This window comes from Nerophis ophidion, linkage group LG07 (genome assembly GCF_033978795.1).
Source record: "Nerophis ophidion isolate RoL-2023_Sa linkage group LG07, RoL_Noph_v1.0, whole genome shotgun sequence".
Lineage (NCBI taxonomy): Eukaryota > Metazoa > Chordata > Actinopteri > Syngnathiformes > Syngnathidae > Nerophis > Nerophis ophidion.
The window spans coordinates 60,241,765-60,260,743 of NC_084617.1; the positions used below are offsets into that span (position 1 = coordinate 60,241,765).

General features: G+C 37.3%; 1 protein-coding gene across 1 annotated transcript in view; it reads right to left on the reverse strand.

Annotated features, from left to right (window-relative positions):
• Positions 1-18,737, reverse strand: part of LOC133556627 (phosphatidylinositol transfer protein beta isoform-like) — a 31,700-nt gene extending 12,963 nt beyond the window's left edge. The window contains exons 1-8 of the mRNA XM_061906742.1: positions 18,627-18,737; positions 11,039-11,069; positions 10,400-10,545; positions 10,157-10,248; positions 10,015-10,022; positions 9,181-9,255; positions 9,008-9,091; positions 6,206-6,283 (exon numbers count right to left, since the gene is read on the reverse strand). Of these exons, the coding sequence (XP_061762726.1) occupies positions 6,206-6,283; positions 9,008-9,091; positions 9,181-9,255; positions 10,015-10,022; positions 10,157-10,248; positions 10,400-10,545; positions 11,039-11,069; positions 18,627-18,646 (534 nt within the window). The 5' untranslated portion in view covers positions 18,647-18,737. The remainder of the gene's footprint in view (positions 1-6,205; positions 6,284-9,007; positions 9,092-9,180; positions 9,256-10,014; positions 10,023-10,156; positions 10,249-10,399; positions 10,546-11,038; positions 11,070-18,626) is intronic.
• Positions 18,738-18,979: the final 242 nt, after the last annotated feature.

Consider the following 18,979-nt stretch of genomic DNA (forward strand, 5'->3'; position numbering starts at 1 on the left):
TTGCAAGTCCATTTTTTGGGGTGGATAGGTTACTGTAATTTACACAGTCAAAATTTTACACATGGAATCTTATGTGGGTAAACTGTAGATGAATACAGTATGTCCCCATTAATATTTATTAAATGTCTTTTTGTAGCCAACAATCTTCTACCATAATGCTGGCTAGATATTTAACACTCTTCTTAGAACTTTGTGTTGCTTATAACATAGCATACTGCAGTACAAAAATGTTCAACAGGTTTGGCCAGGTCTTTAGGAAAGTAATTCCATAAGTTTAAAATTAACTTTTTATATCTATTTCAAAAACAGTTTTGATGCATTTGATGATTGTCCCACAGCAACACCAAATTGTAGTCCAATTTTAATCAAGCTGCTTATTATTATTTAAATCCATCTTTACTTAACCAGATAAAAGACCCATTGAGGTTATTAACACCTGTTTTACAAGGCTGACCATGTCAAGATAAATCTCAGCATGGTGAATTTAACAAATAAAGCAAATGTTGCAATCAAGTGAGATCAATTTGCAAATAAAATGCAGTAGTGATTTAACAGTAACAATTTAAGAGCACAGGTAATGTTTAAAGGGTTACTGTTGTCGGTTTCTTAAGATACAGAGCGTTGACCTTAAAATGAAACTGACAGTTTCCATTCAGCTAGATTCAGCAGAGAAATTGAACATTTTCACTCCCTTTGAGTTGAATAAGGATGCAAGTTTACGATTATTTCATCCAGTTTGTGCATTGCAAAAGCACCGCTGGCAAAAAAAACATCCCCAGAGCACACCACCTTGATTCACAGCTGGGACAGTGTTCTTAGAAAGCCTCACGCTGGCTACTCCAAACACACTTGTCTCATTGTGGCTAAATAGCTCAATCTGTCTCTTCAGAACATCAAACTTTTGTCCTGAAGGCACGTGTTTCAGTGGACAGCTGCAAATGTAATACAAATTTTAAAAAAGGTGTCGCTTTCAGAGCAGGAGCTTCTTTATTTTAATTTTTTTCCCCAGTTTCAGTGGTTCACTGGAAACCGTAATTTTGGTGGTTTTTGGGATGTTACGGAACATTGCAACCAATATCTTTTTAGGATATTAACAGTTTGGGTATTCTTCCAGAACCTTGGCCAAGTAGTGACACAAAAATAACTTAATTTATCTACATCTATATTTGTCAAAATTATAAATACCTTGATGCCAAGTCAATACAGACACTCAGAAAAAAATACTTCGGTACCTGCTTGCTTTTTTTCAGTATTGTTAATACTGAAAACTATACAATTAGTTTTATCCAGGAAGCAGCGTCTCTTCTTGGCATGTGAACACTGAGCAGTCAGAGCCGAAGAATAATGCCTGCGGCCTTAAAAAATTAGCCAGCATTTTCTCCACTTCTGTTGTTTTTCGAATGTATGATTTTGGCAGTTGCTATTGCAATTTAAATTATGGGCAGCAAAATGTTGAAGCACAGTGATCTTAAATACTAGACACTTTAAAAACGGTTTTCAATCAAGCAGTGAATTTAAAAGTAAACGGGGTCAGTTTTAAAAAAGTGTTTATGTGGAAGTTCACTGGTGTCGGTACGCACAACCGAAATGCGGATATCATCCATCTTCTACCGCTTATTCCCTTTGGGGTCGGACAAACTCAATATACTGTATTAAAGCCTTTATGTATCACTTCAATCCTTTACAAATTAAAAAAAAATCCAAAAACAAATTCAACCTTGAACACACAATTCGGGTTTTTAAAAAAATCAACCAGATGGATAATTATAAAATCACTAATTGCATAATCATGCTGGTTAAAAAAAGAACCATTTGAATAGATTAACGCAATATTTGTATCATAACTTCTAACCACAGCTGTATATTAGTAATGTCCAGTATTGCAACTTGTCAAACTAAATGTATATAATTTTGCTTGCTTACACGGACAAACAGATGGAGAGAGACACAGAGAGAAAGACTGAGATGGAGAAAAAACAGAGCTTGGAGAATAAAACCAAGATCTACCCAGGCAACTTGAAATTTCAATTAAAGCCAATTAGAAGTGAGAAGTGGTGATTTGTCTTCATCAACTGACAGCTACATTCCGGCAGCTTCACTCCAGCTGAGTGTATTCCTGACAAATACAGATAGATTGTAGAGCAGCGGTAAAAAAAAACATTTAATGTATCAATGAAGTGTGCTACGCCCAAGTAAATATTCAACAAGCACTCTTACATCTTTAAGGATAGGGTCTTCAGAAATAAAACAGTATGTGCACACACACTTATGTGATCTTGTTTTTTTTTTATAAAATTACACTCAACTGCAAATGTGCGATGCAGGGTCTGCTACATATCCTGGCACTCTGCACGCCTAATTTTAACCGAAAAAGGGTCAATCCAAAACCCTTCTTGATCACTTGCACTCCACCGTGAACAACAGTGTATTTCAGGTGTTTATGGGCTTAATCGAGAATTGTGAAGTACTGTAGATGGTTTCATTTTCTAGCAGTGGTTATAAAAATCAAACCAAGTAACAACTCATTGTTGCACTTGTGCTGACACAGATGGGAAAAAATATGTGCCATGATGTAAGCCTGTCTTTAAACCTCCCCTGTGCACACTGCAAACAAACATGGTGTCGACCATGTGGGACTTCACAGTTTCAGAGGAAGACATTTCACGTGCGGTTTGCATCAAATGTGCCACAGACATTTTGCGAGGAGGAGGGGGGGGGGGCATTAATCTGGGCTGATAAGGAGTTGCCTCAAAGCCAGCTGCAAAGAAAGTGTTACCAGCACCTCAACGTTTGATAGGTGCAACAAGCTTGGCAGAGACGACCTGAGGGTTGAAGCGATCTGAGATTTCATCATGGAAATGATGGTGCTGGACCATTCTGAAAATTATTTTTTTTGTCAGAACAAATCTACAGGCATCGTTTGGGAAATCCCTCAGAGTAATCCCTCAGAGTATTTTTTTTAAATACAAGTGTGCACAAATTACAGTAAAATTTACATAATTATTCATCCATCAATTTTTCTACCGCTTATTCCCTTTAGGGACGTGGGGGGCGCTGGTGCCTATCTCAGCTACAATCGGGCGGAAGGCGGGGTACACCGTGGACAAGTCGCCACCTCATCGCAGGGCTAACACAGATAGACAACATTCACACTCACATTCACACATTAGGGCCAATTTAGTGTTGCCAATCAACCTATATCCAGGTGCATGTATTTGGAAGTGGGACATTATAATTATATAAATAAGTTATTGGTGTTAGTCATCAAAAGCAACAAGTTATCAATATTATCTTGGGGTTAAAAAAAAAAAGTACACCCCCAATTGCTTTGATCATGTACACTTGTGAATTTAACAGTATGACAGTATTCCTAAAATGTTTGTTTTTTGTACATCTTTCAACCTTCCCATTCACTCACATCTCAGTCAAAATAATCCGAATACAATCTGTGGTTATCAACCTTGCGATAATGTTTAAACATAAATTACTGATCATGACACGGTTTTTATTCATTATGACAACTTTCCTGTGCATTGTGATTAGGCTTTATAACGACCACATTGTGATAAAATTATGGCTGTCAAATGGTTGTTTTAATTAAATAATATTTTGTTATTTTGATTAATCTCAAGTAATCACTCACTTGCATGATTGCAATTACCTTAAGAAAAAGACCCTAATATTTGTGCAAATTTTACAAATGCAATTTTACGGTCAGAATGTCATTCAGGAACATTTAACGTTTTACTTAAAAGGCATGTCATTTACTTGCACAAAATTTTATGTTTTATCTAAAGTCCTTTCAGGGTGTATTTTAGAGTGAAATTTGCCAGCGAGCACACCAGTCGGAGTCTCCTCACTCCTTTTTCTACTGACAAATGCATTGATTTGATCAGTGACCATATAGAAGTTAAGGTAAAAAAAAAAAAAGCCTTCTAAGGTTAAATAAATCGCAAGATTAAGTGTATCCATGATTAATGCGAGAAAATTTTGTGATTAAACCCCTGAGTTAACTCGTTCATTTTGATAGCCCTAAATAAAATCCCTGATGATTTGATCTCCATAACTTTTAAAATTCATGCCGTTTAATGTAATGTTGGGTATTCCTCATCGGATATGATCTTTTCATGGACAGATTCCTTTAACAAATGAGTTTCCGTTTATCTCCTAAAATTGAAAGGAAAGTTACAATACCATACTTTAGTATGAACTTTACATGAAAAATGATATGGAAATAAAAGTATGATTAATTTTGTAAGGCCACAAACAATACGGCTGGTTTTGTGATAAAGAAGAAGCATAATTAATGTTTGATACAAAGTTGTATGACATGTGTGAGTCATCTGGCTCCACTTCATCACTTCACTTAAGTCCTCAGTTCTTACTGCCTCCAAAACGCGTGTATGAAATCCTTATAGTTTGCGTGCTGGTACGGGTAGAGTAATGTCTTGCCAAGTGGTTTTGACTAGATCACAAAGATGCTGTATGCAATTTTCAAGTACAATTTTTGGCGTTTATAAATTAGACACCAAATGATGTCAACGAAATACAGCTTTTGTCAGGCTTTTTTTAGTTGAGCGTATTAAACTGATCATTATTAGGAGATAACAAAAATATAATTTAATATTGTTGGGGGCGCTGAACACTGAGCCCAATCTGTTTCGGGGTGTTTTTCAACCTTTAATTTGGAAAGAATGAGGACATTTTTAATGATACTACTAATACCAGCCTTGACTCTAAAGGTCAGTGGTCCCCAAACTACGGCCCGCGGGCCAGATCCAGCCCGCCAGCGTTCGAGATCTGGCCCGCGGGAAGTCCCAAGTTAATTTTTTTTTTTAACTCTGTCCTTTCTAATCCATTTTCTACCACTTTTCTTCAGCCTGGCCGCCGGCCAAATTATTTTAACCCAGGGCTCACCAACGCGGTGCCCACGGGCACCAGGTATCCCGTAAGGACCAGATGAGTCGCCCGCTGGCCTGTTCTAAATATAGCTCAAATAGCAGTACTTACCAGTGAGCTGCCTCTACTTTAAAAATTGTATTTATTTACTAGCAAGATGGTCTCGCTTTGCTTGACATTTTTAATTCTAAAAGAGATAAATTCCAAATAGAATTTGAAAATCCAAGAAAATGTTTTAAAGACTTGGTCTTTACTTATTTAAATAAATTCATTTATTTTTTTACTTTGCTTCTTATAACTTTCAGAAAGACAATTTTAGAGGAAAAATACAACCTTAAAAATTATTTTAGGATTTTTAAAACACATACCTTTTTACCTTTTAAATTCCTTCCTCTTCTTTCCTGACAATTTAAAATGTAAAGCCCACCAAGCTGCACCAAACTTTTGGTGCCTTGTTGACACAGAAAAGTACAGTGGTGTATGTGCAGCAGCTATGAAGGTTGCAAGCCTGTTTGGTTCAACTTATCTTTGTGAATCAGCCTCTTTTGACATGAACTTCATCAAGAACAAACACAGAACACGCCTCATGATGCACATCTGCATGACTCGCTCAGAGTTGCAGTGTCAAGTTACACACCATTTACAACACACTAGTTAACAGCATGCAATGCCAGGCTTCCCACTAACTGACAAAGAAACAGATTTGGTGTCTATTTCAAAGTGTGACATGATTTATTTAAAAATTTGAGAGTTGACTTTTGTATTTTACATGAGTTATTTTTTGTACAAACATGGTGCAAATTAATTCATGATTTGTTAAAAAATGTTAGTGACTAGCTAGTTAAAATGTGATATTGTGATTTCACAAGACTGTCTTAGAAGTGATCATTTGAAAATGTTCAATTTGAAAAATGTGCAGTTAGAGAAAATATAAAAATAAAGTGTTGCATATTGATAATCAGTTTTTTATATATATTTATTGTGAGAAATCATTAAGATGATCAGTGTTTCCACAAAAGATAAATATCATTAATTATTAATAATAACATAGTTAAAGGTAAATTGAGCAAATCGGCTATTTCTGGCAATTTATTTAAGTGTGTATCAAACTGGTAACCCTTCGCATTAATCAGTACCCAAGAAGTAGCTCTTGGTTTCAAAAAGTTTAGTGACCCCTGTTTAAACCCAATGCGGCCCCCGGGTCAAAAAGTTTGGGGACCCCTGCTAAAGGTGGTAATGCAAAAGTAAGACACATGGTACAAAATTCAAGAAAAGTCCAATATTAATGTAATGTTAACACAAATACCTTCCAGTTAGGCCCAAGTTGTCCTCTTCCTGTCTTAACAGACTTGAACATGGTGGGGTCTTCATCTGGCTTGTAATCCTAGGTGACAATTAATAAAGCACACAATATGTATTAACAACAAACATACCTTAACCTCAACAGGCTTAAACAAGTTATTTTGAAATTGGTATTTATATGGTTATCATACAAACAAAGTGAAAAAAATAGAGCAGAGAAGTTTGTCACCATAGCTTTATTGACATGTGAAGGACATGTGGAAAGACATGGTCCAATTCAGTGATGCAATCATCATAGCTGTCATAACCCCTGTATTGCCCATCATGTACTAAATATGAGAATTACCGAGCATACACAGCATATACGTAACGGTATGAAATGGGCAAGAAATATACAGTAGGAACTTGAATAAATCAAATGGGTTTGAATTTATCAATCGCTCAGGCCCAGCAATTTTAAATAAATAATGGTGTGCCTGCAGCTAAAAGCTATTTTTCAGGACTATCAGCAAACAGGAGGGTGCAAAATGTGTGGCACACACAAGAATATAGAGCACAGGCACACACTGCTAATTTGACTGTTTTAATGCTGGGAGCTTGAGTCATATAACAATGCAGTGTGCTGCGCTAATGAGGTCTGTGAATCGATGTGCCATGGCAAACAAAAAGGAGCAACTCAAGTAAAAACCAGAGTGTTGGAGCCCAAGTCTGCGCGTGTTTGTCTAGTTCTGCCATATGAAGAACTGCAAGCTGTAATTACTCTAACAAACTCATCGGTGCCGGCAGTACGTCCCAAGCCCTGAAACCATGCCCGAGGCTAGTGGCTGATAGGGCCCTCAGACACAACACTCTCCTCCGGAAAGGCAAACATGTCTGCCTCGTTAACTTCACAGGGCAAACAAACACATATGCGCACATGCACACACACACACAGCCAAAATAAAATGAGGCAATGTGACGTTAAATAACAGCAATAATGTGTAACAATATCTTAGGGAGATTGATTTTTTTTCTTGCTGCAGCAATTATAGAAAAATTTACAATCTGCCCCTCAAAATAACCTACGTTTAATCTAGGGTCACTTCAATCAGGGTTTTATGCTCTGAGTTACCGATTACAAGTATTAACTGTAAAATGTGTGATGTCTTTATAGTGAGGGCTATTGACAGTGTAACAATAACACCATATTTAAACTATTTCCTTATTTTGAGATGAAGAAAGTCAACAATGCAAAATAAAACAAAAGACAAACCACCATCTACTAATCTAAATCATTTGGTACCAGAATTTGTAAACAATAACAAAAATGACTGTGAAATAACATTTTTTTAAATAAAAATATTAATCTAACCAAACTAGTATTGATCATATACTTATACTGCTCTTAATATCGACACTACATACAGTATGTATCGATCCACCCTCACCTTACGTGTTCACCTGGCCGCAACACAGGGTACCGATGCTCAATTGCAGTCATATTATTCTCTCTAAACTCTTAATAATCTACTAGTTAATTCTCTGTTAAAATCAGCTTGAAATTTTACAGCCACATTAAATCAATAACAAAAGTCTTCCAGAAGATGTGAGACAGGCCTCAATGTTCTTTTTATTAAATCGTGCTTATGACAAAGTATTTTTCTACACTATTTGATTGATTTTGAATTATGATTGTATTTTCAAATTGAAATTATTATTTTTATAATTATATATATATATTTTTTGGTCATTTTTTTATGATTGCCATTTTTCTCTGTTATTTTCAAGAACTTTCAATTGCTTTCTGTAAAAATGTTGTTCTATAAATAAACTTGCCATATCTTGCTTACTTTCTGCTGTAACACAGTTCCATCTACACTTCTTTAAGTTTACTATGCACGTATGTTGTGTTGCTTCAAACTATTTTAGCAATTAGCATACCTTCTTGTCTGCTCGTGCTTGCTCTCAGTCGGTGTGTTACATGTTTATTAGCCTTGTCCTCTAAGAAATTTTTATTTTCCACAATGGAGATGATGATTACTGACTTTACAGTGTATCGATAAACGCAGTAAGCTGCTAGCCACCTCCGATAGTTAAGGCATCATATAAAAATCAAGTATCGGAGTGGATCGGCTTTGAAAGGAAATAATCGGCATTACAATGGTAGAGGGGTTAGTGCATCTGCCTCACAATACAAAAGGTCCAGGGTTCGATCCTGGGCTCAGGATCTTTCTGTGTGGAGTTTGCATGTTCTCCCCGTGACTGCAAGGGTTCCCTTCGGGTACTCTGGCTTCCTTCCACCTCCAAAAACATGGATGGCAACACTAAATTGGCCCTAGTGTGTGAATGTTTTCTGTCTATCTGTGTTGGCCCGGCAATGAGGTGGCGACTAATCCAGGGTGTACCCCGACTTCCGCCCGCATGCAGCGGAGATAGACTCCAGCCCCCACCTCGACCCCGTAAGGGACAAGCGGGAGAAAATGGACCACATTCTACACAAATTATCCAATACTAATCGAGCACAATTGTGTTTTAATTATACATTGAATATTTCCTTTTCTGAGTAAACAGTTCTACATGGAAGCTCATAAAAAGAAAATAAATCAATGTAGTTAAAGTATAGCTTCAAAATTTTTTTAAAGCAACATTAACACAATCGAGCAAATAAATCCATCAAAAAAACTAACATTTGCCTTTGAAAAACATAAAACCATGTTTATTGCTATATAAAGTGTTACAATGAGCATGCAATGAAAAGGTTTGTCCACATGAAGGCGCCAAAGTGTGTTTTTAACTTTTAATTGAGGTCCAATGAACTTCTACTCACAGCAGAGGAAACCTGGCTGTTGTCTGCAATGTCAATGGGCACAACAGTCACTTCCTTCCACGCAGAACGGTCTAGTTTGTGCACCTGAAATATAAACATGCAAATAAAATGTTTGACTAAAAACACAGATTAAGATGCAGAGTATTATTTTTATGTCATGAACAGGTTCTTACATTTTCTTGTGTTCCAAGATCTGGTTTATGCCATGTCTCGATCTTGATAAAGAAATTTTCTTTCATATACTCATTCTGCAAAAAATACGACACTTCATTAGAATGCAGTGAATCTTCACCTATTAAAAAGGTTCATGAAACTCTGAGGCCAGGGCTCAGATCTGACCTGCCACATCATTTTATGTGGCGCCCGTGAAAGCTTGGACATAATATGCCTCAATAAAAGTACCATCTACAAAGTTTCTATCTACATTTTGACAGAAAAAATACATGTAGAGAATACTTTATTTTCTAATAATGCAACAAATAGTATACAACAAACATTTTTGTTAATAAAATAAATACTTAAATATCTGCTTGACTTTGAAGAAAAAAATCCATCAAATTGTACACTGTAAAAATTACAATTTTACTGTACATTAAAACAAAAACAATGGTGTTGTTTTTCTATTATCATGAATACAATGTGAAAAAAAAAAGAAAAACAACCGTTGTTTTACGGTTGAATAAAATGGCAGCTCAGTTATCAGAATTATACCGTAAAAACAGCGGAACTGTTTTCCCATATATAGTAATATGCTGTGGGAAAATCTTAACAAATTTTATGGTAAAATTCTGGCAGCTGAGCTTCCAGTTTGTTTACCACAAAAACTGCAGATTGTTTTAGTGTACATTAAAAATATATAAAATAATAAAATACAAAGGCAATTGTGTGACAGTATGATAAGGGGAGTCCTTATACATTTATATTCATATATTATTCACAGTTACAGGCGGCCCTCTGAGGGAGGCATTAAGGGATTAATAAATAAAAAACAAAAAAAGGATACCTACCGTCACAACTGGCCAAGCATAGGTATAAAGACAAAAAAGAAAAACATGTTAGCTATGAAACATATTGAACACAGTGACATAAAATTCAGATGTTAGAAATTATGGAAAGCCTAACGGAAACAATGATAGAAAGATGACTCACTTGTTCTGCAGTAGGGGTAAGCATTCCAAGCTTTTTCATGAAATATCAAAGCACCTTCTGGTGCAAAGAGCTTTACAAACCCTGGAACTTTACTGTGGAGTCACGTGGTGGGGGATAAAGAGATACATTAGGTGTAAGTACTTGCAATAAAGCTCTACTTATTATCAACAATGACAATACTGCCACTACCTGGTACCATAGTGCAATTACATTGAAAAGAAAAACATCTACAGTGACACAAACCTCTTCAGGTGGTAGATTTTGTGTGTATACTGTCCTTTTTCATTATTTTCCACATATGGCTCATTCTTCAGGACCTCAATCCCTTCGCCACCACCCGTCTCATTTTTACTTGCTTCTGCCACTGAGAACAACTGTCCCACTTGATACTGTAACACAGTCACTAAAATATGTCAACAACAGCAGTAAAACTGATTTTTTTAGATATTGAGGCAGTATGTTGGATTAAAAAAAAAATTGACCTGGAAGTTCCGGTATAGTATAATTGGTCATATATTTTTAGCTCAAACATCAAATAACTGAGGGTAATTCATTGAATAATTGAACAGTTTATAGATAAGGTCATGTAAGACGTTAGCAAATAACTAAAAAGATCCCAATTTCAGTGGGTTAAGAAAACAAATGTGGAAAATCACAGAACTACTTTTAATAATATTAATACACTAATTTCTAAAGCACTTTTTTATCAAACAGGATCTCAAAGTGCTACAAAGTAAAAAGTAAAGAAAAACAGAGTGGGTGAGACAAAACAGTCAATGAAAACAAAAAAACAGGTTAAAAAACAGAAATTGTTGGCAATCATATTACTTTCTGAATAAAAAGGTTTAGCACTGCTTTTAACAAAGTAAAAACATTACTCACCTCTTCAACACTACAGGGTAAAACCACACGGCTGGTCAAACAAAGAGAGAGAAAGATGACAATGAGTTCTTATAGTCTTACAAACATCTCAACATCATTACTGAACAGTACAAAAAAGCAATGGAGGCTGCAAATAGACTGTCAAATTGTCAGTTCCAACATGTTCTAACAAATGCAATTACCAGTTTTCTTAAGTAAAGACATTAATGCTCAGTTGGACACAATGTTTACTTCAGCAGCATGTCAGGAACCTTACTGAAACAAATGGAAAACTTGAAAGGGTCTTAGTTTGGGATTAAAAAAATGTATGTATATGTATATATATATATATATACACATACACACACACACACACACACACACACACACACACACATTTTTTTTCTGCCAGCATTCTTATAAAGTTCTGCTGGGTTAAACTTAATTAACAGTTTACTTTTCCTTTAGAGTTTAGTAAGCTGTGCTCACAACAAATAATGAATATGAGGACATTTTTGGGTACCACCGACACCCCATAGTGAGCCTGTATTTTGCAGTTTAACACAAAGGGCCACATACTGATAACAACAAATCATTACTGTGACATAAGGCTGGGCGTTATGGACCAAAACTCATATCCCAGTGTTTTTAGGTTGTATCGCTGTATGCGATATATAACTGTATTTTGAAATCGTATCGACAAAGATACTTCCCACTCGCTGGATAATTCCTCAGCTACAGTGCCTGCTGAACACCCTGGCGGGGGTACGCCACACTAGCCAGTAATGGCCGTAACAAAGGCACACCAAAAGATACCAGTATGGCGGTATTGTCTCAAATATATACCGTTTTTTAAAATATACCGGTATTAACTATAACACCGGTATACCACCCAGCTCTACTGTGACATGATGCTGTTCAATATGGACGAAAATATATTCAGATATAGGTAATTTTGTGTCATGATAACAATATATGACCATATAGTATTTTTTCTTAAAATTACATACGCACACAAAATGAATGTCAATGTTGCTTACCTTTTCTCGCATTATTTGTAAAACATCTTATTTTAATATATAAAAAGGAAAATATTGTTAAACACACAAAAAAAATAACTTAGTTATTATACCTTAATAGTTATTATACTTTAAAATAAAGCCCCAGCCCTTCTTTGAATACTTTTGTCATGTCAACATGAATTTTGAGATGGAATCTCTTATTCCTTAGTGCCTGCTTGACATTGAAGGTGCCTTTGGACAACTATTTTTGCTCAGCTCGTCTAGTGTGTTTTTATTTTCATCACTTTGTAGTTTTGAGTTGACGTTCGTATTACTGCATTTTAACACTGTCTCTGTATGGTTTTTGATGTCCTGTTTTCAGGTGACAGAACAGATCTGTTCAAGTCACTAGCAACAACTCTTTAGCTGTGTGTTTTGCAGATTTTTTTTTAGTTGGCGTCTGACTTTTTAAAAAATCTAAACAAAAGGAGTTCCTCTTTCCGGCACTAATTCCTGTTTGGCTTACATTGTATTTACCGTATGTCCCATGCTGTTGATATGCATGCTCTCGCCAGTAAGTTATTTCAAGTGATGTGAAAATGTTAACGCAAAGTAGCCTAGACGCAAAAGGTATGATATATTCAAGAGGATTGTATCATACAATAGACATTTTTGTGGTTTAAATATCGCACAGCACTACTATGGCTGCCAAGGACTACAGACACATTCTGATTATCACTTACATTAGATATTTATGTATTTTGGTAATAATTAATATGACCTGACTGGGTGTGAAGCTGGACATAAACTGCACAATTTAAAAAGTCTTAAAATTCCATCTCACACTGCAGAAGTTCACCTGTCACACAGTCAAGAATACCTTTTAAATACTGTACGATTTGGTTCAGTCCTTTACAATGCACTGACTACGAGTAAGCAAATACTGTACCAGGCTCTAAGCTTCATTGACGTACGCCCTTTGGCCACCAATGATGCAAATTGTTAACATGGCAACAGATGCCCACAGTGGTGTTTTGTGGTGTTAGACTTAGGTGAATTGCAAAGACATGAAAAGGAGGAAGAAGAATATGGGTTTACATTTTTTGCTGTTGTTTACATTTGTTTGATGTCAGTGTTGAGTCACGTTAATGCAAGTTTACATAGACTATTAGCATTTGCTTTAGCCGGCTAATATTGCTTCACTGGACCTCTGAAATTGATCCGCTTCCATTTAGCAGTGATATTTACATCATTTACTGGCATGTTCCTATAGGTTGGTTTGGCGGCAGCTGTCCTAGGGCAGCAAGAGGCTGTGGTACACCGAGAGTTGATTTATCTCAATTTCAAAACATTGATTAACATCTGACCAAGCCCAGCTTTGTTTACAAGACACTTCTCTACCTGAGTTTTTTTTCTGTCAGTCTCACTACGACATGCACAGCCAGCTATTCAGCTAGAATGGCCAACTATTCCTTTGATTGTCCATCAGTTGGCTTAAAAGAATTAATAGCATACAGTCAAAATTTTTGATCGTGCTCCGTGACTCCGAGAGGGATAAGCAGAAGAAAATGGATGGATGGGGCTATGCATTTCAAATACATGTGGGATTTGACACCAACACAAATGCCCCCTACCTATTTGTTATTTAAATTACTTGTCTGTGGTGCCAAACAGGATGTAGACCACTGCTTTAAGGGCAACAAAGTGCCCAAACAACAACTTTTGTGTACTAAGCTTTTGCATTTAAAAAACAAAGAGGGTGCATTTATACTGACTAAGCTGTTGCATTTAAAAAACAAGGGGGTGCGCATATAGTGACTGACAAATGTGTAGTAAAAGTGCAACCAAAAACTCCACAAACACAAAAATAATTGCCAAGTAAAAAAAGAGAATTTTCAGCCAATAAAAACACGATTCCCAAGTAAAAAAAAAAACATAACATTTCTGCAGAAAAAAAACGATTTGCAGGTAGAAACAATTTTCTACGAGTTAAACTAATGTCAGTAATAGTCCACACAATCGCACTGAGAACACACATATTTTTCACTCTACGATGATAGGTGGTGCTGTTGACTACAATTTAAGTCCGTCAGTGCTACTGTTATTTGTGCATGGTGCCATCTGCCAAAAATAAAGAAGAAGAAGCAGGGTGGGCAGCACAATGGCGGACAGACGAGAGGGGAAACTTACAGGTTAAACTTGTTTACCCTCTCGCCTGTCCACCATTTTACTCCCCACCCTGCTTCTTCTTTGTTAAGTTTGGCGGACGGTCTCATGCGCAAAATAACAGTAGCCCTGACGGCCTTAAATTCACACAGCAGCACCACCCGTCATTGTAGAGTACGAATTACGGGTTCTCTCAGTGCAAGTGTGCGGATCACGCAGGGTGGAATCATTTCATCCATCCATCCATCCAATTACTACCGCTTGTCCCTTTCGGGGCCGCTTTTCACTGCCAAACATTTTAAACTTGTAAACAAACATTTTTTTATATATTTGGGAAACGTTGTTTTACCATCAGAAAATAGTTTTTATATTTATGAATCATTGGGCGTGAGTAATAACATTGTGTGTTTGTGGAGTTCGGGCAGTAATTCAACTAAAAATACATAGTGTCCTTGTGGTTAGAGTGTCCGCCCCGAGATCGGTAGGTCGTGAGTCATCCCAAAGACTATAAAAACGGGACCCATTCATTACCTCCCTGCTTGGCACTTTGATTGATTGATTGAGAATTTTTAGAGATTAGTAGATTGCACATTACAGTACATATTCCGTACAATTGACCACTAAATGGTAACACCCAAATTAGGGCTGCGCGATATATTGATATACACGATATAATGCGGTTTTGTCTCTGTGCGATATAGAAAGAGTATATCGTGATATTCAAGTATACGTTCTCACGCAGTTGCTTTTAGCTGCGGGCATTACATTACAGGCTCTTCTCGCTCTTTCCTGTCTCTCCTTCTCACAGATAAGCGCACTTTCTTACATACGTCACATACAACGTCATACGCCCTCGCGGAGCAGAGACGTAGCAGCATGGGTAACGTTAGCTGTGATACTAGTGGAGCCTTGCGAGTGGCAATACGAGAGAAAGAAGTTGCGAATGAAGGAATAATTAATTTCCATGAAAAACAGCAGAGTCCATCGTCTGACGGTGGTTCGGCTTCAAGTGGGAATATGTCGAACAGACAACCGTATTTTGTCAAGTGTGGTGCTGAAGCGTTGCTATAAAAAGTAGAATCACTGCTAATATGTAGCATCATTTGAAAAGTCACCCGCTAGAGAATGAAGAGTGTTTGAAACTCCGCATGTCAACATCTCCATTCGGTGCCAGACGCCCACACCATCAAAATGCCGAGGCAAACACTTCCAGATCAGCACCGAATTTAAAAACGTCCGTAGTAACTTACACATAGCGAAGGATGAATACTATTTGATTTCTTATCATGCAGCTCATTTTTATTTGACACTTAAAATCAATCTTGCACTTTCTGTTTTGGAAATGGCGTGAGTGTTTGTCCCACTGCTTAATAACTGTTTAATAAATACAGATTTGGTCAAATGACTTTGTTGTGATTTCCTTCTCTGCATGAAAGTTTAAAATTAGTATATATTAATGCAGTATGAACAAGAATGTTTTCATGTAGACACATAGAATCCTCATACTGGTGTGATTATATGCATCAAGTGTTCATTCAAGGCCAAGGCAAAATATCGAGGTATATATTGTGCATCGCTATATGGCCTAAATATATCGAGATATTAAAAAAAGGCCATATTGCCCAGCCCTAACCCGGTTAAGTTTTTCAACTTGCTTAAATCAGGGTCCATGTTAATCAATTCATGGTAATGAATAATGGTCACTCAGCATCAATTTGGTTGGAATTGGGGATTAAATCACCAAAAATGATTCCCAAGCATGGCCAACGCTGCTGCTAATTGCTCCCCTCATCCCCCAGGGGGTGGAACAAGGGGATGGGTCAAATGCAGAGGGTAATTTGACCACACCTCGTGTGTGGGTGACTATCAGTTGTACTTTATATACTGCCTGCGAAATTGGACTAATCTTAAAAAACGCCAGGCACTAGTAGAATCAAATCAAGCATTATTTTTTTTTTTACAGGCATTCATCATAAATATCTTTGTGCCGTTTCAGTGTATAACTGAAATGTATATTATTGTTTGTTTGTAAGGGTTGTGTTAGTCCCAACTTTAGGACTCCGGGCTAACTGTTAAACTAGCATCATTACTTACTGCAGGGGTCACCAACGCGGTGCCCGTGGGCACCAGGTAGCCCGTAAGGACCAGATGAGTAGCCCGCTGGCCTGTTATAAAAATAGCTCAAATAGCAACACTTACCAGTGAACTGCCTCTATTTTTAAAATTTTATTTATTTACTAGCAAGCTGGTCTCGCTTTGCTCGACATTTTTAATTCTAAGATTGATAAAACTCAAATAGAATTTGAAAATCCAAGAAAATATTTTAAAGACTTAGTCTTCACTTGTTTAAATAAATTCTTTGAACCTGTTTGGTTCAACATATCGTTGTGAATCAGCCTTTTCTGACATGAACTTCATCAAGAACAAACACAGAACACACCTCACTGATGCACATCTGCAAGACTCACTCAGAGTTGCAGTGTCAAGTTACACACCAGAGTACAACACACAAGTTAACAGCAATGCCAGGCTTCAGCAATACATTCCTCTCCCCCTTCCTCTTCACCATTTGCACCACCGATTTCCACTATCAATCAGAGTCCTGCCACCTTCAGAAGTTTTCTGATGACTCTGCGATAGTGGGGTGTATTGAGGATGGTGATGATGAGGAATACAGGGCACTGGTGGAGGACTTTGTCACATGGTGTGAAAAGAACCACTTCCAGCTCAATGTGACGAAGACCAAGGAGTTGGTTGTGGACCTGGAAAGGCGGAGGAGTACTCTGGCGACCCCTGTTTCTATCAGGGGGGTTGATGTGGACATGGTTGAGGATTATAAATACCTCGGTGTACACATCGACAACAAGCTGAATGGGTCAAAACCCGCTGAGGTCTTCTACAAGAAGGGACAGAGCCGCCTCTACTTCCTCAGGAGGCTAGGATCCTTCAACTGCTGTACAAAGATGTTCTACGAGTCGCTGGTGGCGAGCGCTTTCTTGTACACGTTGCCTGCTGGGGCAGCGGGCTGAGAGTGAGGGACACAAACAGACTGGACAAGCTGGTAGAGAAGGCCAGTAATGTGGTGGGAGTGGATCTGGACTCTCTGGCGGTGGTGTCAGAGAGGAGAAGTCTAGCAAAACTCCTAGCCATTATGGACAACACCTCCCACCCACTACACTCGTACTTTGCGGTGAGAATGAGCACGTTCAGTCGAAGGCTCAGACTCCCAAAATGTAACACGGAACGACACAGGAGGTCATATGTTCCTTTTTGACTGCACTTAAATGTAGAATATATTTATATTATTCATATATTATATATATAATATATGTCAAATATTATTTATTATTATTGTTTATTGTGAGCGAACTGTGGTGCTGAATTTGCCCCAGGGATCAATAAAGTACTTTCTATTCGATTCTATTCCCACTAACTGACAAAGAAACAGATTACAGATCTGGTGTCCTGTTCAAAGTATGACATGATTTATTTAAAAATTGAGAGTTGACTTTTGTATTTTACATGAGTTATTGTTTGTACAAACATGGTACAAAGTAGTTCATGATTTGTTAAAAAATGTTAGTGGCTAGCTAGTGAAAATGGGATATTGTGATTTACCAAGACTGTTTTAGAAGTGATCATTTGGAAATGTTCAATTTGAAAAATGTGCACTTTGAGAAAAAATAAAAAATAAAGTGTTGCATATTGATATTTATCTGTTTCTATATATATTTGTTGTGAGAAATCATTAAGATGATCAGTGTTTCCACAAAGATAAATATCATTAATTACTAATAATAAAATATATTTAAAAAGGCAAATTGAGCAAATTGGCTATTTCTGGCAATTTATTTAAGTGTGTATCAAACTGGTAGCCCTTTGTATTAATCAGTACCCAAGAAGTAGCTCTTGCTTTCAAAAGGCTTGGTGACCCCTGACTTACTGTATGGAGACATTAACAAACTTAAAAGTTTAGTCACTCAAAAAATGGAAACAGAGTGTATTTAATTACACTTAATGCCCGAAAACACATCTCTGGCACTAGAAGATGGTTGACGCCTAGTAAATGGCAAGCTATGTTAGCATTAGCAAACCGGAAGTTAACGTTTGGCTCAAGTTAGATGAAGTTTTACTTCACGGAAGTGAAGGAATAATATTCAACGGTTTAAAAAAAAAAAAAAAAAAAGACGACAGCCGTTACCGGAGATGTTAATGTGTAATTTACACGGCCGTTTGAGAAACATAACATAAGAGCAGCTGTTAACGCCGGTAGGCCACAGAGTTAGTAGTTGACGGGCAAGCCCAGACTTCCCTCGTGTCTGTGTTACACACATCATGAAAACTTTCCGAGCGACTATCCAACTCGCAAAACCAAACCCATTACGTACAATCCAAACGCCGTATTACATGTCACAATGTTTCGACGACAATATCACACTTACTATTCCCTGGTGACGACCATCTCGTCGTGATTCTTCCGACCCCACCGGACTGCTGTTGTCGCCACTGCGGCTTGCTGTTGTCGCCACTGCGGCTTGCTGCTGACGTCATGAGCTGCCTAGAAATCTTTAGCCCCGCCCCTCGCTGTCGGTGATTGGATGGACGCACTCTCTCACACGCATTACCCAATCAAATCTATTCCCTTTGCTCCCCAGCCCCCAACAGTAAATGTTATTTACCTTTAGGACAAAACGCATGCATAATAAAGGCCTACTGAAATGAGATTTTCTCATTTAAACAGGGATAGCAGGTCCATTCTATGTGTCATACTTGATCATTTCGCGATATTGCCATA